The sequence below is a fragment of the Sus scrofa genome, chromosome 17, assembly GCF_000003025.6.
Source record: "Sus scrofa isolate TJ Tabasco breed Duroc chromosome 17, Sscrofa11.1, whole genome shotgun sequence".
NCBI lineage: Eukaryota > Metazoa > Chordata > Mammalia > Artiodactyla > Suidae > Sus > Sus scrofa.
The window spans coordinates 9,789,210-9,808,057 of NC_010459.5; the positions used below are offsets into that span (position 1 = coordinate 9,789,210).

The 18,848-nt window shown below is 43.4% G+C and overlaps 1 protein-coding gene across 1 annotated transcript in view; it reads right to left on the reverse strand.

Annotated features, from left to right (window-relative positions):
• ZMAT4 (zinc finger matrin-type 4) overlaps positions 621 to 18,848 on the reverse strand; it is a 406,389-nt gene continuing 388,161 nt past the window's right edge. Inside the window, exon 7 of the mRNA XM_021077599.1 lies at positions 621 to 4,357. Coding sequence (XP_020933258.1) covers positions 4,342 to 4,357 — 16 coding nt within the window. The 3' untranslated portion in view covers positions 621 to 4,341. The remainder of the gene's footprint in view (positions 4,358 to 18,848) is intronic.

Below are 18,848 nucleotides of genomic sequence, written 5' to 3' on the forward strand. Positions count from 1 at the left end.
ATGCTGCAAGGAGGCCAAACAAACAAACAAACAAACAAAAACAAACAGTGTTGACCGCCCCCTCTCCCCCACCTTTGAGAACTTCTGCTTTAAAATCTGCTTGAGAAAATATTTTACTTCTAGGTGCTTTTGGTTTCCTACTGTACTACATTTGCCAGGTTTGAGTTTGATGCTTTCCGTCAGTGCCAGGGCTCTCAGAGTCTCATTTCACATCAAGATGTTTGTATACTGAAGTTGCCTTCATGGCTCAGTGGTTAAAGAACCTGACTAGGATCCATGAGGATGTGGGTTCGATCCCTGGCCTCACTCAGCAGGTTAAGGATCTGGCATTGCCGTGAGCTGTGGTGTAGGTCGAAGTCGCAGCTTGGTTCCTGTGTTGCTGTGGCTGTGGTATAGGCCCATGGCTACAGCTCTGATTTGACTCCTAGCCTGGGAACCTCCATATGCTGCAGGTGCGGCCCTGAAAAAAGCAAACCGAAAAAAAAAAAAAAAAAAAAAGACATTTGTACATTAAATTTCAAGCCAAATTTATCAACATGAAGATAACCATGAAATATACAGATAGTTCCTTTGACATGCGTATCATAAACTGGAAAACCAAGGCACCATTTATCCAGAGATTTATAGTTTTAAGCACTTGACTTTTATTAATTAGCCAATCCACATCACAAACCTATGAGATGGGTTAGCATAATTTATTTACTTTTTGAAGCGTTCACCTAATTCTTTAAAAAAATTTTTTTATTAAAGTATAGTTGATTTACAGTGTTCTGTCAATTTCTGCTGTACAGCAAAGTGACCTGTCATACATATATATATGTGTGTGTGTGTGTGTATACACACACATTCTTTTTCTCATATTATCTTCCATCATATTCTGTCCCAGGAGATTAGATGTAGTTCCCTGTGCTATACAGTAGGATAGCATGGCTTTAGTATGAATGAATTAGGTAAGAAACAGCGAAAGAAAAAAGTCTATCCCCACAATAATCTGCTGATTAGCCCCCTTCTCATTCTGGTCACAAAAGAACAAAAATCAATTCTGTCAGAAACTCCTCATTCAAAAAATCAGCTTTGGAAGAGATCCATGATCTGCCCTCACTCACTCCAGGGCTCAAATTTCCCAATGTGAGTATCAGCATTTTTCATCTATCTCATATTTTCCTCTCCTGATCTGAGTGGTCTAATAAACTCACCTCAATAGAAAGGTATAGGAGTTCCCACTGTGGCTCAGCAGGTTAAGAACCCAATTAGTATCCATGAGGTTCCAGGTTCAATCTCTGGCTTCGCTTAGTGCATTAAGGACCTGGCGTTGCCAGAAGTTGCTGCGTAGGTCACAGACGTAGCTCGGATCTGGTGTTGCCATGGCTGTGGTGTAGGCCAGCCGCTGCAGCTCTGATTCAACCCCTAGCCTAGAAACTTCCATATGCCTCAGGTGAGGCCGTAAAAATAAACAAATAAAAAAATAAATAGAAAGGTATAAAGGCTCCTTCAATTCCCATGTATGTTTATGTGTCATCTAAAAGGCAAATGAAAACTAAATCCTATTGGTCTTTGTAGGCAACCAAATTCAGATGAGTTTTATTACTACTTTTATCATATTTATGAGAGTACTGGGCTGCAGAGACTATGCTTAACAAAAGCTCATTAACTTGGGTCGCAGTCCCTTGGCATCTGTGGCCATGACCCTGGTGCCAGCCTGAAGCATACCTCTGTACTTAAAGCAGAAAAACTCTTTGCAAACCGAGTAAATTGCATGACCAGCACAGCTTTTATCTCAAAGAGAAGATATAGATGATTTCAACCACTTAGCAACTATCTTTTTCAACGCAAAAAAATGTTACTCTCATAGAAGAACATCATTAGTCTGGTGTGTTAACTCCGAATCATTTTTTCCCTTTTGGGAGTGAAACTTCAAATCAGTGGTAGATGGTTAGTTTAGCTGACATTATAAGAATACTCTGAAACCGTGCAGTAATTTAAATATTGATCATTTGGAGATCAATATTTAATCCCCTCGCTCCCATGAACTAAGATTTTACAGGAAATTCCTGGTTGCAATCTTGTCTCTCCCAGAACCTCTGTCCTCATGGGGTGGTCCTTCCAGAGCCTTCACAAGGGCCAGGGCTGCGGGAGCCTCTTCCTTTCCACCAGAATTAACTGGACCATTTGAAAAGATTTCCCTTCTTAGCTCACCCAAATCATTCATAATGAAGATGGAAGGTAAGACGAATTAATTAAACAACTATAACAATACCCCCCACTCCAAAGGGACAGAAACAATAAACCACTAGTTCCCCAGCAGAGATGCTTCCATTCACGACTCTCCCCAAATACAAATAACTTTCATAGGCTCTTCTCGTTTTAGGTAAAATATGTCACCTCCATGGCCACTGGAATGGCAATTTCCTTTATCTGCAGAGAAATTTATAAACCAACAACACACCTCAGGGTATTTGCTTTGATTGGACAGGCTGCTAAAGAATGCTGGTATTTAGAGGAGGAATTCTGGAAATAATCTGATTATTATACCAGGAAGCTTATCTATTAGAGGTTTGGCACAGCCTCTCTGAAAAGCAAAGGAAATCTACATTCACAGGCTTGTCTATATTAGGTTATTAATAAAAAAAAAAACGCTTAAAGATATGAGTTCATTCACGAAACAAACAGAAACAAAGACTTTTTCTTTCTTTCTCTCTCTTTTTTTTTTTTTTTTTTAACTTGGACAGGCTTATTTTACAGCAGAATTGACAAATAAAGCCTTACTTTACACATTCGAAAAAAAGTCAACATTGGAGGTCTGTAGCTCTGTTGTGTGCTTTCCAAAACAGAAAAATAGATTGCTTCCCGTCAAACCCTCCTTCCTTCCCATGTGGCTGCTGTGGCTGCTGGGGCGGCTCCTTGCTGCAGGCACAGAAACTGACAATCCCAGTCCCTTCTGAGCAGACCCTTCAGGAGGGAATGGTGCCAAATTTTAAGCACCCCCATCACAACACTGCGCATGCCTGAGTCATTTCATTTACTGCTCAACTGAATTGTAGCCACCTCAGCTCTCTGTGGAAAAATAATAGACATCTAGAAAATCCTGCCGCCAGGAGATCAATCATCTGTGGTCACCATGTGCAAAAGGCAACCCCACCCTGAGCCCTAAGAAACATCCAGAATAGAAGCTAAATGCCCAGCTGGCTTTGCAGCCAGCCTGCAGGTCACCAAATCCAGGCACCCTGGAGAAGAATTCAACCTAGACAAAAAACTTTACGAGGCGGAGATTTACACTGAGAGACATTCACCATCAGAGAGTAAGGGTTTTGCGGTCTGCCGTAGTGGCTGGTGACACTTGCTCCCAAGTGGTCGAATCTTAGCTCAGCAAGAAGACTTCGGTGGGAAACCGAGGAATAGGTGACCTCAATACCCAATGTCATCATCTCTTCCGAATTCACTCACTTCTTTCCACATCATCAGCACCCCGCATGAAAGCCCACGGTGCAGGCCTACTTCCTAAAAAAAATAAAACCTTCACCGGTTTCCCTCTCATTCTGGGGTGGATCATCCTTCTTTGGAATACCTTTGGGACAACGTTTCATCAAGGTCAACTGCTGTCAAGACGTTTTTGCCGAAGAGGATCATCATGCAGGCAGACTAATTCTTTTCCTAAGCTATTATTTTGGCAGCTTGCAAAGAGGACTTGGCTTAACCTTGAGAAATTGTTCTCTGAATGATCAGGAAGGAAAAAAAGAAAAAAAAAAAAAAAGGATGAAGTTTCCTTCTTTATTTACCCTCTTCAATCCTGTTGTTCAGATGGCAAAGCTGGCTTATACTTTTGAAGGTGAAATGAGAATTTGTGTCCATTATATATCTTCTTCGAATAGTGATTCGTCAGGTTCTGTGCACGTTGCCACTGATCACAGGCAACACGATGAAAAGAGAAAGTTTATGTCTTGATCGAAGTGGTTTACCTCTCAATCAGCAAAGATTGAACAGAATAATTCTACGTTGAAGAAATCTGAGAACAAATTGGAAATTCAGATTCTTTTTCCCCACTGTCTTTAAGTTGAAATGATGTTCCCGTGGTTGGCTATAGGATTATAATTTAGAGCATGTGCTAAATATATTATCAGGAAAGAATTTTAAAAATCCATCCAACTATTAGAACTTACCACAAAAAAAAAAAAAAAAACTCATTCACTCTCCAAAACTAAGATTAGTTATATGTGATTCTGTGAATCCTCTTAAGAAATGTTCGTTGTTCAAGAAAGACGCTTCCTGTGGTGGTTGGTAAGCAATTCTCCACAGCAGAGAAATCCCCCCTTTTTTTTTCTCAGCTCTTGATTGATGTTTTCACTACTTATTCTTCAGGCTATAAGACAGAAGGAAACACAGTCTTACCTTCTTTCATAATTATATATTCCAATCTCTCCCCCGCTTCTCTCTCAAGTTCTTCCCATCCCCCACACCACTTTAGCCATCATATTTAAATAAAGCTGAATTTCTATGATGACTCTTTTAAGTTCTAAATAAACTACGTATATAATAATTCAATAACAAAGGTCACCTTCATGGATGCAGGAGAAAATATATCTCTCTCCACTGGCAATCCAGACACTAAATTCATTCGGTGAGTTCTTTAAAATGAAAATAATACATTGAATTGTATGTATGGTGTATTGCAAATACCCACTTTTAAGTTTCAGGGTATTTGCAGAACCCTTTTTTGGGGAGGGAAGAACTACATGATAGCATTTGGATTTCAAAGAATTATAAACCCTCATTCTCAAGTCACTCGGAATTTTCAGTTAGATAAATAGGAAAAAAATGTTTCTGCTTTCACTCTCAAAAAGTGCTGATTTAGGAGTTCCCATTATGGCTCAGCAGTAATGAACCCAACTAGTATCCATGAGGACACTGGTTAGATCCCTGGCCCAGCTCAGTGGGTTAAAGATCTGGTGTTGCCATGAGCTGTAGTATAGGTTGCAGGCACTTCTTGAATTCCCTGTTGCCGTGGCTGTGGCGTAGGCTGGGCAGCTGCAGCTTGGATTCAACCCCTAGCTTAGGAACTTCCATATGCCTCAGGTGTGCCCCTAAAAAGACCAAAAAAAAAAAAAAAAAAAAAAAAAAAAAAAAGAGCATGGAGGAGTTCCCCTTGTGGTGCAGTAGAATCTAATCCGATTAGTAACCATGAGGTTATAGGTTTGATCCCTGGACTTGCTCAGTAGGTTAAGGATCTGGTGTTGCCGTGACATGTGGTGTACATCACAGATGCAGCTAGGATCTTGCATTGCTGTGGCTGTGGTGTAGGCCAGCAGCTGTAGCTCTGACTGGACCCCTAGCCTGGGAACTTCCATATGCCTCGGGTGCAGCCCTAAAAAGACCAAAAAAAAAAGCATTGATTTAAATCAAATAGATACCTAACATTAATGAACTCTTTTGTGGTTTTTGTTTTGTTTTGTTTTGTTTTTTTAAGGTCGCACTAGCTGCATATGGAGGTCGAATCAGAGCTGTAGCTGCTGGTCTACACCACAGCCCCAGTAAGGTGGGATCCAAGCTGTGTCTTCAACCTATACCACGGCTCACAGCAACACCAGATCCTTAACGCATTGATCGAGGCCAGGGATCAAAACTTCATCCTCATGGATGCTAGTCAGATTCATTTCCACTGAGCCACAACGGGCACTCCACAATATTAATGAATTTTCAGTTGTATTTTTCTTCATGGTAAGAACATAGTGTCATGTATTTCATGCCTACTAGGTGTCATGAAAATAAAAATAAAATTTTTATTTTCTGTCATAATTGCATCCCCTCAAACACCTTTAATATGGATGATATTTCTCCCCCCATTTTAAAGATGAGACCATTGAGGCCTAAACTGGCTAATTGAATAGCACAGGTCATCAGCTCTGAAGGGATGAGCGCTGAACCCTGGGAAAGATCAGAATCAGAAGGCAAAAGAGCTTGTTGGTATTATGTAAAGGGGGTTTTTCTAGCACCTAGTAGGTACCCTCTGGCTGCCTTGAAGCTGCCAAAAGGGCATCTTGGGTTTTTTGTTTGTTTGTTCTTGTTTTTTTGCTTTTTAGGGCCGCACCCACGGCATATGGAGGTTCCCAGGCTAGGGGTCAAATCAGAGCTGTAGCCACTGGCCTATGCCACAGCCACAGCAACGCCAGATCCTTAACCCACTGAGTGAGGCCAGGGATCAACCCTTCATCCTCACGGATGCTCGTCAGATTCGTTTCTGCTGAGCCAGGATGGGGACGCTTCAAAAAGCATCTTCGAATAATTGCCTATTAACCCTACTGCTCTATTTTAAGAGAGGTGGGTGGCAAAATGCTGGAGCAGATCAGAATCCTCACACAGATCTTTCTATCCCTGAACCCTGAGACGGAGATACCTTAATGGAAAAATCGGGCAGCTAAAAAGTCACAGGCTGCAAAGGAAAATTCTAACACTCACCTAGAAGCACACAGCTGATCTTGAAATTTTATTTTCAAAAAAAAAAAAAAAAAAGTGCTGTCAATGGAATAGTCTTAGGATTTAAAAAAGATTTGAACACCCTTGGGATAAGGCAGATCAAAAGAATATGGAGACTATGTGCATTTTGGGGGGTTAAAAATAGATTTGAAATTGCACCTTGGAATGACCCCAGTAACTCCAGATGCTTTTTAATAATTGTGATAAAAAGAAAAAATCCTGCTTTAGAATTGCACACTCAGTTGCTGCTACCATCCGGTCATGACCTAAGGAAACTGTACAGTCCTTGTCATTTTCATGAATTAATGTGACATCAAGGTTGGAAGTTGTCACAAAGCAAATGAGTGCGATCTCATTTTTAGAAACTGCAAAGAGGAACGCTTTTCAAATTAAAACTGAAGTGCAGTATCTCCACGTAATAGGAAGAAAACCAAACGTATTTCCAGTTCAGCAGACGTCAATCATGATTATATCATTAGAAAAAACCACAAGAGAGTTTTTGGTCTTTTTTTTTTAACTTATAGTAAAAGTGGTATATTAAAACTTAATCCCATAATGAGGAAAAATATTATGCTCTTCTTTTTTATACTCAGAATAATTTTATACGCAGAATAATTATTCAGATCCTTGCTAAATACATAAAAGTAATGACAAATTAAAATGCCTTTCAATTCCATACAGCTTTTATAATTATTCATCTGTTACTGTTATTATTGCTGGAGAGGCTCCTTTGTATTTTAGTCTGCATCCCATTTCGATCCCAAAGAACACGGAAAATTTTACTGCTATTAATAAATACGCAGCCATCCAATCCGAAAAGAAAATTCTTTTTCATCTGAGAGATAAGCTGCATAATTCATGTATTTTCAGAAATGTCTTTAAATAGAGAATTGAAGAAAGGCATCAGGAAAGAGAATTCATTACATAGTTTCCACTTGCAAGGAGGGATGATCTTTGTTTTCTAAGTGTGATGCAATTTGAAGAGATAATTTCAATTGCATAGTATTTGTATCAGTCATACTCACAGGGCTTACTTTATTTTCAACATTTATCAGGGTAAAAATGATAGCAAGGTGGTCTTCGTTTCACCACCAAATTAAAACAAAAAGCAAACCTGTAGCTAAAGGTTATTTTGGGAATTTTCTCTAGGGGTCTTAGAATGCAGGTAGAAAAGCTGAGAAGAGGAGTTTCCTGGTGGCTCGGCAGATTAAGGATCTGGCATTGTTGCTGCTCTGGTGTGAGTTCCACCCCTGGCCTGGGAACATGCTGCGGCCATGGCCCAAGAGAAAAAAAGAAAAAAGGAAAGCTTGGAATAATTCGGGACAGGTACCTCCAACTTTCCGGAAGAGAATTTTCCACAGCAGGGAACCAGGGGACCCCCATCTACCTTCTCTGAGCCCCTGTCGGAACTCCTGCCTCAGGAGGGACATGATAGTTTTGCAAGCAGGTCCAGTCTTCCGAGGCCCCCTTCAGAAGAGGATCACATGTGCAGGACTAGTTCCTGAGAAAGGCTTTTCTTTCCACCCATCACCCCTTTCACAGATCTGACCCAGCAGATCCAGAGAGCAAGGATGCTTGGGACGGATTCCGAGGTAGAAGTCTTATGTCATCTGATAAGGACTTCTTAATACCTGACAAGGTGCCTTGAATACAGAAGTTAAACTGTTCTCTGTTGAAAAGCACCTGAAATGTACGCTGTCTTCTGAGATCTTATCAAGGTGAGGGGAGGGAGTAGAGAAAGCGTTCTCACGGGGTGACTAGAGAAAAATGTAATGACTCCTTTGTCCCAGGCTGACTCTACACTGTTCGAAAAATCACTAAAAAGCAAAGCAAAGCCTTCTCAAGCCACCATCAAGCTCAGTGTCTGACAGCCAGGCAGCGGTTGACAGTGACTTGAAACATGAAATCGTGAGCCATGGCTTATATGAAATGATAGGACCAGGTATTGTCAGATGAGGAGGAGTTATGTTCCAGAATTCTCCATGAGTGTGTTTCTGGACAGTCATGACTCTGACTTATTCCACCTGCTGCCTGAGGGATCGATGTGCCATGAGGGACATCCAAGGGCTTTTCATCTCCGTCCAATTTATTAGGATAGTCCAATGATAAACCACATTAAGCTACATTTCCAAAACTGAACATCTCCCACTCTTTACTTCTTTCCCTACATTCTCTAACTTGGAAAGTAAGAATCCAGGGCATAAATTCAGTGTTTTGGAGTTCTTGTTATGGTTCAGTGGGTTAAGGACCCAACTATTATCCATGAGGATGCAGGTCTGATCCCTGGCCTGGCTCAGTGGGTTAAGGATCTGGCATTGCCATGAGCTACAGCGTAGGTTGCAATGTGGCTGGGATCTGGCATTGCTGTAGCTGTGGCTAGGCTGGCAGCTGCAGCTTTGATGTGACCTTTAGCCTGGGAACTTCCATGCCATGGGTGTGGACCTAAAAAGCCAAAAAGAAAAAGAAAGAAAGAAATTCAGTGTTTTCCCTGACTCATTTCTTTCCCTTACCCCATAACAAATCAACTACAAATCTCATTGGTTTCCTGTTTCGCTCTCCAACATGTGTTTTCTCTGCATACCTTGTCCATGGACCATGACATTGCACAGGCTTCGACCTGGCAGCTTTGCAATCAGCTCTACTGCTTCCTCGTGCTGGTGTCCTGCTGACTCCACAGGGTCCCCTCACATCCTGGAGAAAACGCAATCCCACTACGGTCCTCTGCCATGTGACTGCTGCCTTCTCCAGTTGCATCTTCTGGTCAGTTGTCCCCATAACCACTCTCCACTCCGATCACAGAGAACCACTGGAGGTTTCCAACCCTGCCACACTCCCACGTGCTTCTACAGTCTACACAGGGTTTTTTTTTCTGCCTGAGAACTCACCCCCTGCTCCCCAGCCACTCTCATCCCACAGAATAGAAGCCTGCTTCCTCCACATAGCCTTTCAGAAAATAATCCTGACAAAATGTAACAAAACAACAAACGTATCTGGAATCTGTTGAACAGTCACCTCTTAGGAGCAGAGAACAAAACCTCGAGAAAATGTCTAAGCTACCAGAAGTGATGGGTAAACTTCTACCCTTCAGACAAGGGGTGCAACATGTTTTGCTTCTGAGAAAGGGAATGGCAGGGGGATGAAGGAGGGATGGGTGTTGTGGTCTTTGCACGTGAGTGGAAAACGAATTTTCCGGATTTAAACCAAGGCGTAGAAAAGACAAGTTTATTGAGGCGAGAGACGCTATTTACACAGTGGGCCAACTTCCTGATAATCAGGGAACACCGACTCTGGGCACACGGTCGTGTCTATATTTATAGCCCAAAGTCAAAGGAGTGCGAGGAGTGGACTTGCCATACATCTGTTGACCTGCTGATTGGTTGGGAGAAGAATGGGGTCTTCTGATACACTTCTTGGTTGGTTGGGGAAGAATGGGGTCTTTGGATACACTTGCTGGTCGGTTGGGGGCATATGTTGCCCCTAAAGGGACAGGGTAAGGAGTGGGCTATGTAGCTTTTCTAGTCAGGGGGCAGGAAGGAGTAGGGCCAGTTTGATCAAGGGGAGGAGGTGAGAAGTGGGCTACATACCTTTCCTAGTAGGGGGCAGGAAGGAGTAGGCCAAGTTGCTGGGGTGGGGAGGTCCTTACGAGCATTGTAACAACTATGGTGAGACAGGTGGGCTGATAAGGGTCTGGGGTGTCTTATCTCAGCCAGAGGCTTTTTGAGTTTCATTTCCCTGGAGAAGCCTTGAAGTCCCACAGTGGGGAAGAAAGGGGAGAAGAGAAAGAGAATGTGGAAGAAAGGGGGAAGGGGATGAGGCAGCGAGAGAGTGGAACTAACTTTGTTTTGTGCATGACGCTGTCTCCATGATGTCCAAACCTTCAACAGCTGTCTAAACAAATAAAATACTTGCAAAGTGTGAATTCTTTAGTCTGATTGACATGGAGGGCACTCAAAGTTATGGGGGGAGAAAGAGGCAGAAAGACCACGAGACACTGGGCGTTAAAAGCACAGACAGGGCTTTGGATCTCAACAGGTTGTGTGAACTTGGTTGGGTTGTCCTAAGCCAACCCAAGATGACTGTAACTGGATGGAGTCCATCTGGGCTATACAAGATGGACTTCTAACTGTCTGGAAAAGCAAATCCCATCTATATATAACCCACTAAATACAGAAATACTTTAAGAAAACTCAGGCTAATTCAGAGAAAAGTCAGCTATTCTGAACATTCAAGAAATAGTGAGTATTCATATTACAGAATATTTAAAATGAATGCAGCCCTACCACTTCCTAATATACCTAGAGTAGCAAAATTGGCAGGACCGATCTGTGATTAACTTACCCAAACACCTAGGAAAACAAGCCTCCTCAGCTTATATAGAATTTGCATTGTTTATATGCAAATGAATGCTCCTGATGTGTTTGAGAACAATTTATTCCCTTAAGAAGGCAAATATACTCTTTATAATCTTGTTTACATTATTCATTTGCTTTGTGACACATTTTTCATAAAATCGCAAAATCATAGAACGTTTGAGACAGAAGGGACCAAAAGGAAATCCAAAGTTCTGGTTGTTTAGAGGAGAAACTCCATGGAGCCCAGGCACACCCACATACCCTCAGCATTGCCAGGGTCTACACCCTCGTAACCCACACCCCCTTATTTGGGGTTCTAGCCACAGCCGAGGCAAATGCATACAGGCGACCAAGCAGGGCCTGTGGGTTTCCTGGGCACAAGAGCCTTTCTGTGTCCCCCATGTCTTGTTTTTAGGAAATGGGCCTCATTCAGCCTCCCTGACCTTCCTGAGTTCCAAGGAGCAGGTTCAGACAGCTGCTGATCAGGGAAGGAAGGGGATGCAGAGACAAGGGAGAAACAATCAAGAAACAATAGTACAGCCTTGGGGCAGGATCCTGGTTCCCTCTCCAGAGACACACATAATGATGTGAGCATCTTATACACCTAAGAAAAAAGTTATATTCCTTATGCTTCCTTTAGAAATGAATACTTTTAAACCGAACAGCATGGAGCCCTTCCTTGTGCTGCTTCTTTCCTGCTTCCCTCTCCCCTGAAACCTGGCCCAGTTAGGTGCCCATCTTCAATGCTTTTCCTCTACTTTTTTTTTTTATTCCTTTTTATGGCCTCACTTGCAGCATATAGAATTTCCCTGGCTAGAGGTTGAATTGGAGCTGCAGCTGCCAACCTATGCCACAGCCACAGCAACTCAGGAACCAAGTCCCATCTGCAACTTAGGCCCAAGCTTGCAGTAATACTGGATCCTAACCCAGTGAGCAATGCCAAGGATTGAACCTGCATCCTCATGGATACTAGTCAGGTTTGAAACCCCCTGAGCCACAAGGAGAACTCCCCTCTATTGTTTTTCTAAGCACATGGTACTGCCTTCTTTTGTTTACTATCTGATCCCTGCAAAGAAGCCTGAGACTCTGCCTATTTCTACAGTTTCACTGCCTGGGATAAGGCCTGACCCAGGCCTTACTGATGCCTGAGCTTCTCCAAATAAACACATGAAGAAATCCAGGGAGGGGATAAGACTGTCTCTTGGGAAGAAGCCTAACTCTCAGATTCCCACATTCTCCATCTCCTGTCCTATCCTGGCCAAGTCCATTTCCAACCTGCATTTTCAGATAAGGAATATAATTAATTCAAGGCCTATCTCTCTTCTTATCTTCTGCCACGACTCTTCTTATAGATTCAAAGGACTGCTGATTTAAAGTTAGAAAACTTGGTTTTAAACTCCAACACCAGGAGATCTTGTTGTGGCTCAGCATCCACCTGTGGCACATGGAAGTTCCCAGGCTAGGGGGTGATTCAGAGCTGCAGCTGCTGGCCGACACCACAGCCACCACAGCATGGGGTCTGAGCTTCATCTTCAAACTACACCACAGCTCACGGCAACGCTGGATCCTCAACCCACTGAGCGAGGCCAGGAATCAAACCTAAATCCTCATGGAGACTCCATCAGGCTCTTAACCTACTGACCCACAACAGGAAAGGATGGTTGGGGGCTGATAGAGGCAGCATGGGGGTCTGTACCAAGGCATGGGCCATGGAGGGGCCACAGGGGACCCTGGGACCCAAGCCACCCACTGAACCAACACAATAATGCAATTTTTATAACTGATTATTTGACATTTCTAATATTATTATCAAAACATCAAAACATTTTGTGATGGAACCCATGCAGTTTTATCTCCTCAAGTCTCACTTTTTTCAACTATTCAATGAAGAGATGGACAGACTTATTCTCCAGGCTCTTTGACCTTCATCTTGCTGGAATCCTGTGGCTGGGCTAAGGTCACTGCAGTACAGATAGACTCAACCCTTTAAGTCATTCAGTTCCAAAGTCAGCAGTTTTCTGTCAGCTCCATCTGTATTACCACAAGCTCCAAAATGACAAATCCAGAGATAGGATTCTAAACTAACTTTTCCCTTTCCTTTTTAATGTATTTTTTCCTTCAAACTCAGAGTTTATTTGCTAATCAGCCACCAGCTACAAACACAGTCACACTTTTCAGCAGATGTCCAAATTCACGGCTGAAGGCTGTCAGTACATTTTGCAAACAGACCCCAACTCTATCCTATAAATGTGCTGATAGGCCAAGGAGGAGGACCAAGCAAGCCAGTGTGTGCTCACAGAGAGCCTCTGGGGCCCTTGTCTGGTGTGGCATCTGCCAAGGCAGCCAGGTCTGGACAGAAACAAAAGAAAACACACACTACAAAGAGGGGGCAGTAGTGTTTACAATGTCTATAGCAGGCAAACTCAGTGATGTGAAGACCATTCAGCCACTCTAGACACCATCCTCATAAAAATATCCACCCTGATTCCCACTCCCAACAACCCTACCCTCCATATAACCCCTGGAGAATGTCTTCCATGCCGAGCAGGTTACACTGGTGTGGAGTCGGAAATTCTGGCATCACTTGACATCATCATCTAAATCATGTAACTGAGAGAAAGCGACTTGATCTCTCTGAACCTCAGTTCTTTAAGCTCTAAATTGAAGAAAAGACATCTGCTGCACAGAGGGTTTGTGAGGAATAAGCAGGTTAATGAAAACCCTTTGTAAATGGTAAAATTAGTGGGGAAATCTATTCAAATGTAAATCATTAGAATTATAGTTTTACATAATAATGACTTTACTGTTCCTTAAAGACTATTTTATACATTTTTTTTTTTTTTTTTTTTTTTTTTTTTTTGGCCTCCCTTGCCTGAGGCATGCAGAAGTTCCCAGTCCAGGGATCAAATCTGAGCTGCAAATGAAATCTACACCACAGCTGCAGCAATGTCAGATCCTTAACCCCGTTATGCCAAGCAAGGGATCAAATCCACTCCTCAGTAGTGGCCTGAGGCATAGCAGTGACAATGCCAGATCCTTAACCCACTGAGCCACAAAGAGACGCCAGGAGGAGATTTTCAAGCAGTGTTGAAGGTGTTATCCAGCTTCACCTTGCTGCTTCTACTAAATGGGAAGAGTAAGAAGTTGAAGGAAGAAATGTTAAACAAAAAGGAAGCAAGACTTGATGATTTTGAAAATTCTCAGCCTCTGGGCAGGAAAATTTGCTAAAATTAAGAAATGGTGGAGTTCTTTGGTGGTCTAGCAGTTAAGGACTCAGGTCACTGTGGTGGCACAGTTTCAATCATTGGACTGAGAAATTCTGTATGTCGGAGGCACAGCCAAAAAAATGGCTTCCAAGAAATGTCATAAAAAATATGGTCTAGAGACAGAGCTGAATGAGATTAGGTTCAGAGTCCAAAACAAGGAAAGGGTGGACCGTTTACTGGGTCCCGCACAGCAGCCTGTGAAGAGAGGGAGGGTGCACCTTACACGTTGTCTCAATGGAACAAGGCATCAATTCTTCATCTTCTCAACAAAACCCAAAGCTAGAGATAGATTTTCTCAAAGAGATTTGGGGGCGTGACATTTTTCCTCATCAAATGAACCCCTATAAGATTCATAGAAATCCCACAGAGTTTTTGAGAATGATATAAGCAGGAACACAGTGACTAAAAAGAGAAGACACAGTACAAAATGAGAAGAGGCCAGCAAAATTCTATAAAAAGCACACCAAGCAAACTACCGGGGAGGGGGGAAAGAGTGTGTACTAGTTTTGTTTTGTTTTCTTTTCTTTTCTTTTTGGGGCTGCACCTATGACATGTGGACATTCCCAGGCTAGGGGTCAAATCCAAACTGCAGCTGCCAGCCACGGCCACAGCCCACACAGGATCTGAGCTTCATCTGCAACCTGCACCACAGTTCACAGCAATGCTGGATCCTTAACCCACCGAACTAGGCCAGGGATCAAACCTGCATCCTCATGCATCCTAGTCAGATTCATTTCCACTACACCACAATTGGAACTCCCAAGTGTGTACTAGCTTTCATGAAAAAGGAGGGTGGCTCAGAGGGCAGACCATCTTAATTGGATACTGACATAGCTTCCAAAAATCCCTGTATTCTGGTAATAAGACATCTCCTGTGATGTGATGCCCTGTCTTGAGTGTAGTCCAGTTTACTGCCTTGTTTCTAACCAACAGAATATGGATGGTATTATGACAAGATTAGTGTTGTGGTCCATGCATGTGGGTTGGAAGAAGAATTTCTGGCCTCAAAGAGAGGTGAAGAGAAAGAAGAGTTCATTGAGATGAAAGATGCTGCTAGTGCAGTGAAATAACTTCTTGATGATCAGCAAGAGCCAACCAACCCTGGGCCCATGGTCCTGTCTGTTTTTATAGCCCAGGAAGAAAGGAGCAGTCTCATGATACACCTGCTGACCTGCTGACTGAATGGTTGGTTGGGGGCACATAAGGCCCCTATAGGGGTTGGGGGAGGAGTGGGTCACATACCTGTCCTAGTAGGGGCAGGCCAGGTTGCTCAAAGTGGGGAAGGGGCATTACAATGAGTTGGGTGGGGCGATGATAAGAGTCTGGTCATTCTTGTCTTGGCCAGAGGCTTCAAGTTCTGTCTCCTTGAAGGGTCCTTGAAGTTTCATAGTTAGTTCATAAAGGACTGTAATTTCCATCCTGTTTCACACTCTCTCACTCTCTTGCTTTCTAGTTCAGATGACTGTAAGCTAGCCAGGCCCAGAAATGCCTCTGGTCAATATTCGGTGAGAAATGGAGACCCTCGTTTCAACAAGCAATTGGATCCTGCCAACAACCACTTAAGGGCAATGGGAAGTAACTTCACCCCTAATGCAGCCTTGACGGAAACCTTTGGAGAAATGCAAAGGCAGAGAATCCAATGAAACCATGCTTTGATTCTTTTTTTTTTTTTTTTTTTTTTCCTTTTAGGATCACACCTGTGGCACGGAAGTTCCCAGGCTAGGGGTAGAATCGGAGCTGCAGCTATAGTCCTATACCACAGCCACAGCAATGCCAGATCCAAGCTGAAATCTATGATCTATGTCACAGCTCGTGGCAACGCTGGATCCTTAAACCACCCAGCAAGGCCAGGGATCAAATACACATCTGCATGGACACTAGGTTGAGTTCTTAACCCACTGAGCCACAACAGGAACTCTCATGCTTGGATTCTTGACCCATAGGAACTGTGGGATAATAAATGTTGTATTAAGGCACTGACTGAGGTTAGGGTAATTTTTTAGGCAATAATTGACAACTAACGGCCAGTATTATAAACTGCCCCCCACCTTCTCCCCTCACAATCCATATGTTGGGGTTCTAAGCTCGAATGACCTCACTGGGAAATAGTCCCTGAAGATGTAATTAGTTAAGATGAGGTAATTCTACAGTGGGGTGGGCCTCAAGTCCAGTATGACCAGCATTCTCATAAAAAGGGGAATTTTGGACACAGAGATATGTATATGGGGAGTATGCTATGTGGAAATTGGTGCTCTGCCTCCATAAGCCAAGGAACTACCAGAAGATAAGAGAGGTCTGGACCAGATCCTTCCCAGAGACTTCAGAGGGTGCCAAGACCTTGATCTCAGACTTCTGGACTCCAAAATTTTGAGACTATCAGTTTCTGTTGTTGAAGTCACTCCGTTTGTGGTACTTTGTTACAACGGCCTTGGAAAACTAACACAATCAGTAAATGGGAGAGAAAAGGGTTATAGAGAATCAAGAGGGAGTTCCCTGGTGGTTTAGTGGGTTAAGGATGCAGCACTGTTACTGCTGTGGCTGAGGTCAGTGCTGTGGCAAGGGTTTGATTCCTGGCCTGGGAACTTCCACCTGCCATGGGTGTGGCCAAAAAAAAAAAAAAAAATCAAGTAGAGGAGTTCCCATTGTGGCTTGGTGGTAAGGAACCCAATTAGTATATATGGGGATATGGGTTTGATCCCTGGCATTGCTCGGTGGCTTAAGGATCCAGTGTTGCAACAAGCTGTAGTGTAGGTTGTAGACGCAGCTCAGACCCTGAGTTGATGTGGCTGTGGCATAGGCCAGCAGCTGCAGCTTGGATTCGACCCCTAGCCTGGGAACTTCCATATGCTGCAGGTGCATCCATAAAAAAGCAAAAAAAAACCCCAAAAACCAAAAACCAAAAAACAAACAAACAAAAAAAACTTAAGTAGAAAAAGATCAACCAAGGAATGTTATATTCTGGTTCCAGTAATCCTCTGAAACACTGGCACCCCCTCTCTAAATCTTAGCCAAAAAAGTAAAAGGAAAAAAGATCTATGTGTCATTATTCAAATGTCTTCACCCAAGGGCTCTTCTGATCATGCAATAAGTCATGGGACTGATGCAGAGTCACCCAGGTGGGCATGGTACCTGCTTCACACACTTGGAAAAGGTAAGTGGGGTAGAGTAACTGCAGACAAAGCAGAGCAAGCCCCACCCACAAGATGCATTAAAAAGAAAGATCCAGGAGTTCCCATTGTGGTGCAGCAGAAATGAATCCGACGAGGAACCATGAGGTTGCGGGTTCAATCCCTGCCCTTGCTCAGTGGGTTAACGATCCAGCGTTGCCGTGGGCTGTGGTGTAGGTCACAGACAGGGCTCAGATCCTGCGTTGCTGTGGCTCTGGCGTAGGATGGCAGCTACAGCTCCGATTAGACCCCTAGCCTGGGAACCTCCATATGCCGCGGGAGCGGCCCAAGAAATGGCAAAAAGGCAAAAAAAAAAAAAAAAAAAAAGAAAGAAAGATCCAGGTAAGCTCATGGGCTTCTCACCCCCATCTAGATTCATTACTAACAGAAGAAAAATAAAGAGAAAATGTGATGTCCTTTTGTGTGAATTAATTTACAGCACTGGCTGACCCATTTAAAGAACCACAGGGTGAATCATTTTAACAAGAAAGACACTGTCTTCTAACCTAGCAGGCCTCTTACATAAGCTTGGTCTCTACAGAGAGACACACGTCAGCGTGGCACTGAAGGGAGCCAGTGGGCTCCTAGGCATCGAGATCCATCAGTTCCCAAACTCTATACATATTCGCTTTCAATTAATAGACAAAAAGAAATTGATTAGGGAAAATTCAGGGCTGAAAAACAGTCTCTCTGATTAAAATTCATGCTGACTGCTCTCAGCCAGGGCTAGCAAGTCCTGGTGGGGAAGAAAACCTTTTTTGTTGACTTTGTTAATACGAGAGAAGAAAGAGTGAAGAAATGAATTATATTCCACTGGTCCTCCAGGAGAAGCCCCATTCCTGAGGCAGCATAATTATTGGCTTCCAGTCTGTGACCTTGACTCCTTGATGACTGGCAGGGAAGGAAGGGAGAAGGGGAGCCAGGCTCTCCAATGCTCCCTGGGAGCTGCCAGGAATCGCTCGGCTCTAACCCCTGGCTACAGAAATGTAGTTTCTGTGCCGCTTGTAAAGCGGCACTGAACGATGGCTTAACCCTGTTTCTGCCAGGTCCTCAGAACAGGCTCCACCACATTCCACCACCAGGGGCGGGTCTGAGTGGAGCATAGCTTTTTTTAAAGCATTTCGCACACATCCACCAACCTCACGTGGAACAAATACGGAAATGAAGGTATGAGAAAGGGTGACATCTCTCAAGGTGCGTCATTTGCAATATTTTGATTAACTCTCATTTCAGAACAGCAAAGCAGCTTATGCTCATAAACAGCAAGCTCCACTTAGACATCTGCATCTGGGATCAAAATGGAACCTGTGACTGGCTGGCATGTGGCACCGGTTCTCCCAGAGTTTGTGTGCATGTGCCTGTGATCCAGCCATGGTGCTGGGAAGGAAATTTCTAGCATCTCTTGAGGCACCTGCAGTGAACTCCTGTAAGCCTGCAAACTCGCCTTTCTCAACTCTCCTGGCCAAAATTCAGGGACCCCTGTGCAGAAGCCAACCCCTGAATATAGGCAAGTATTTTGCTGGCTATTTGAGGAAGGAAATCACCATGGGGTGAAAAGGACATGAATCTTGGGCCAAAGATCTGGATGTGAATTC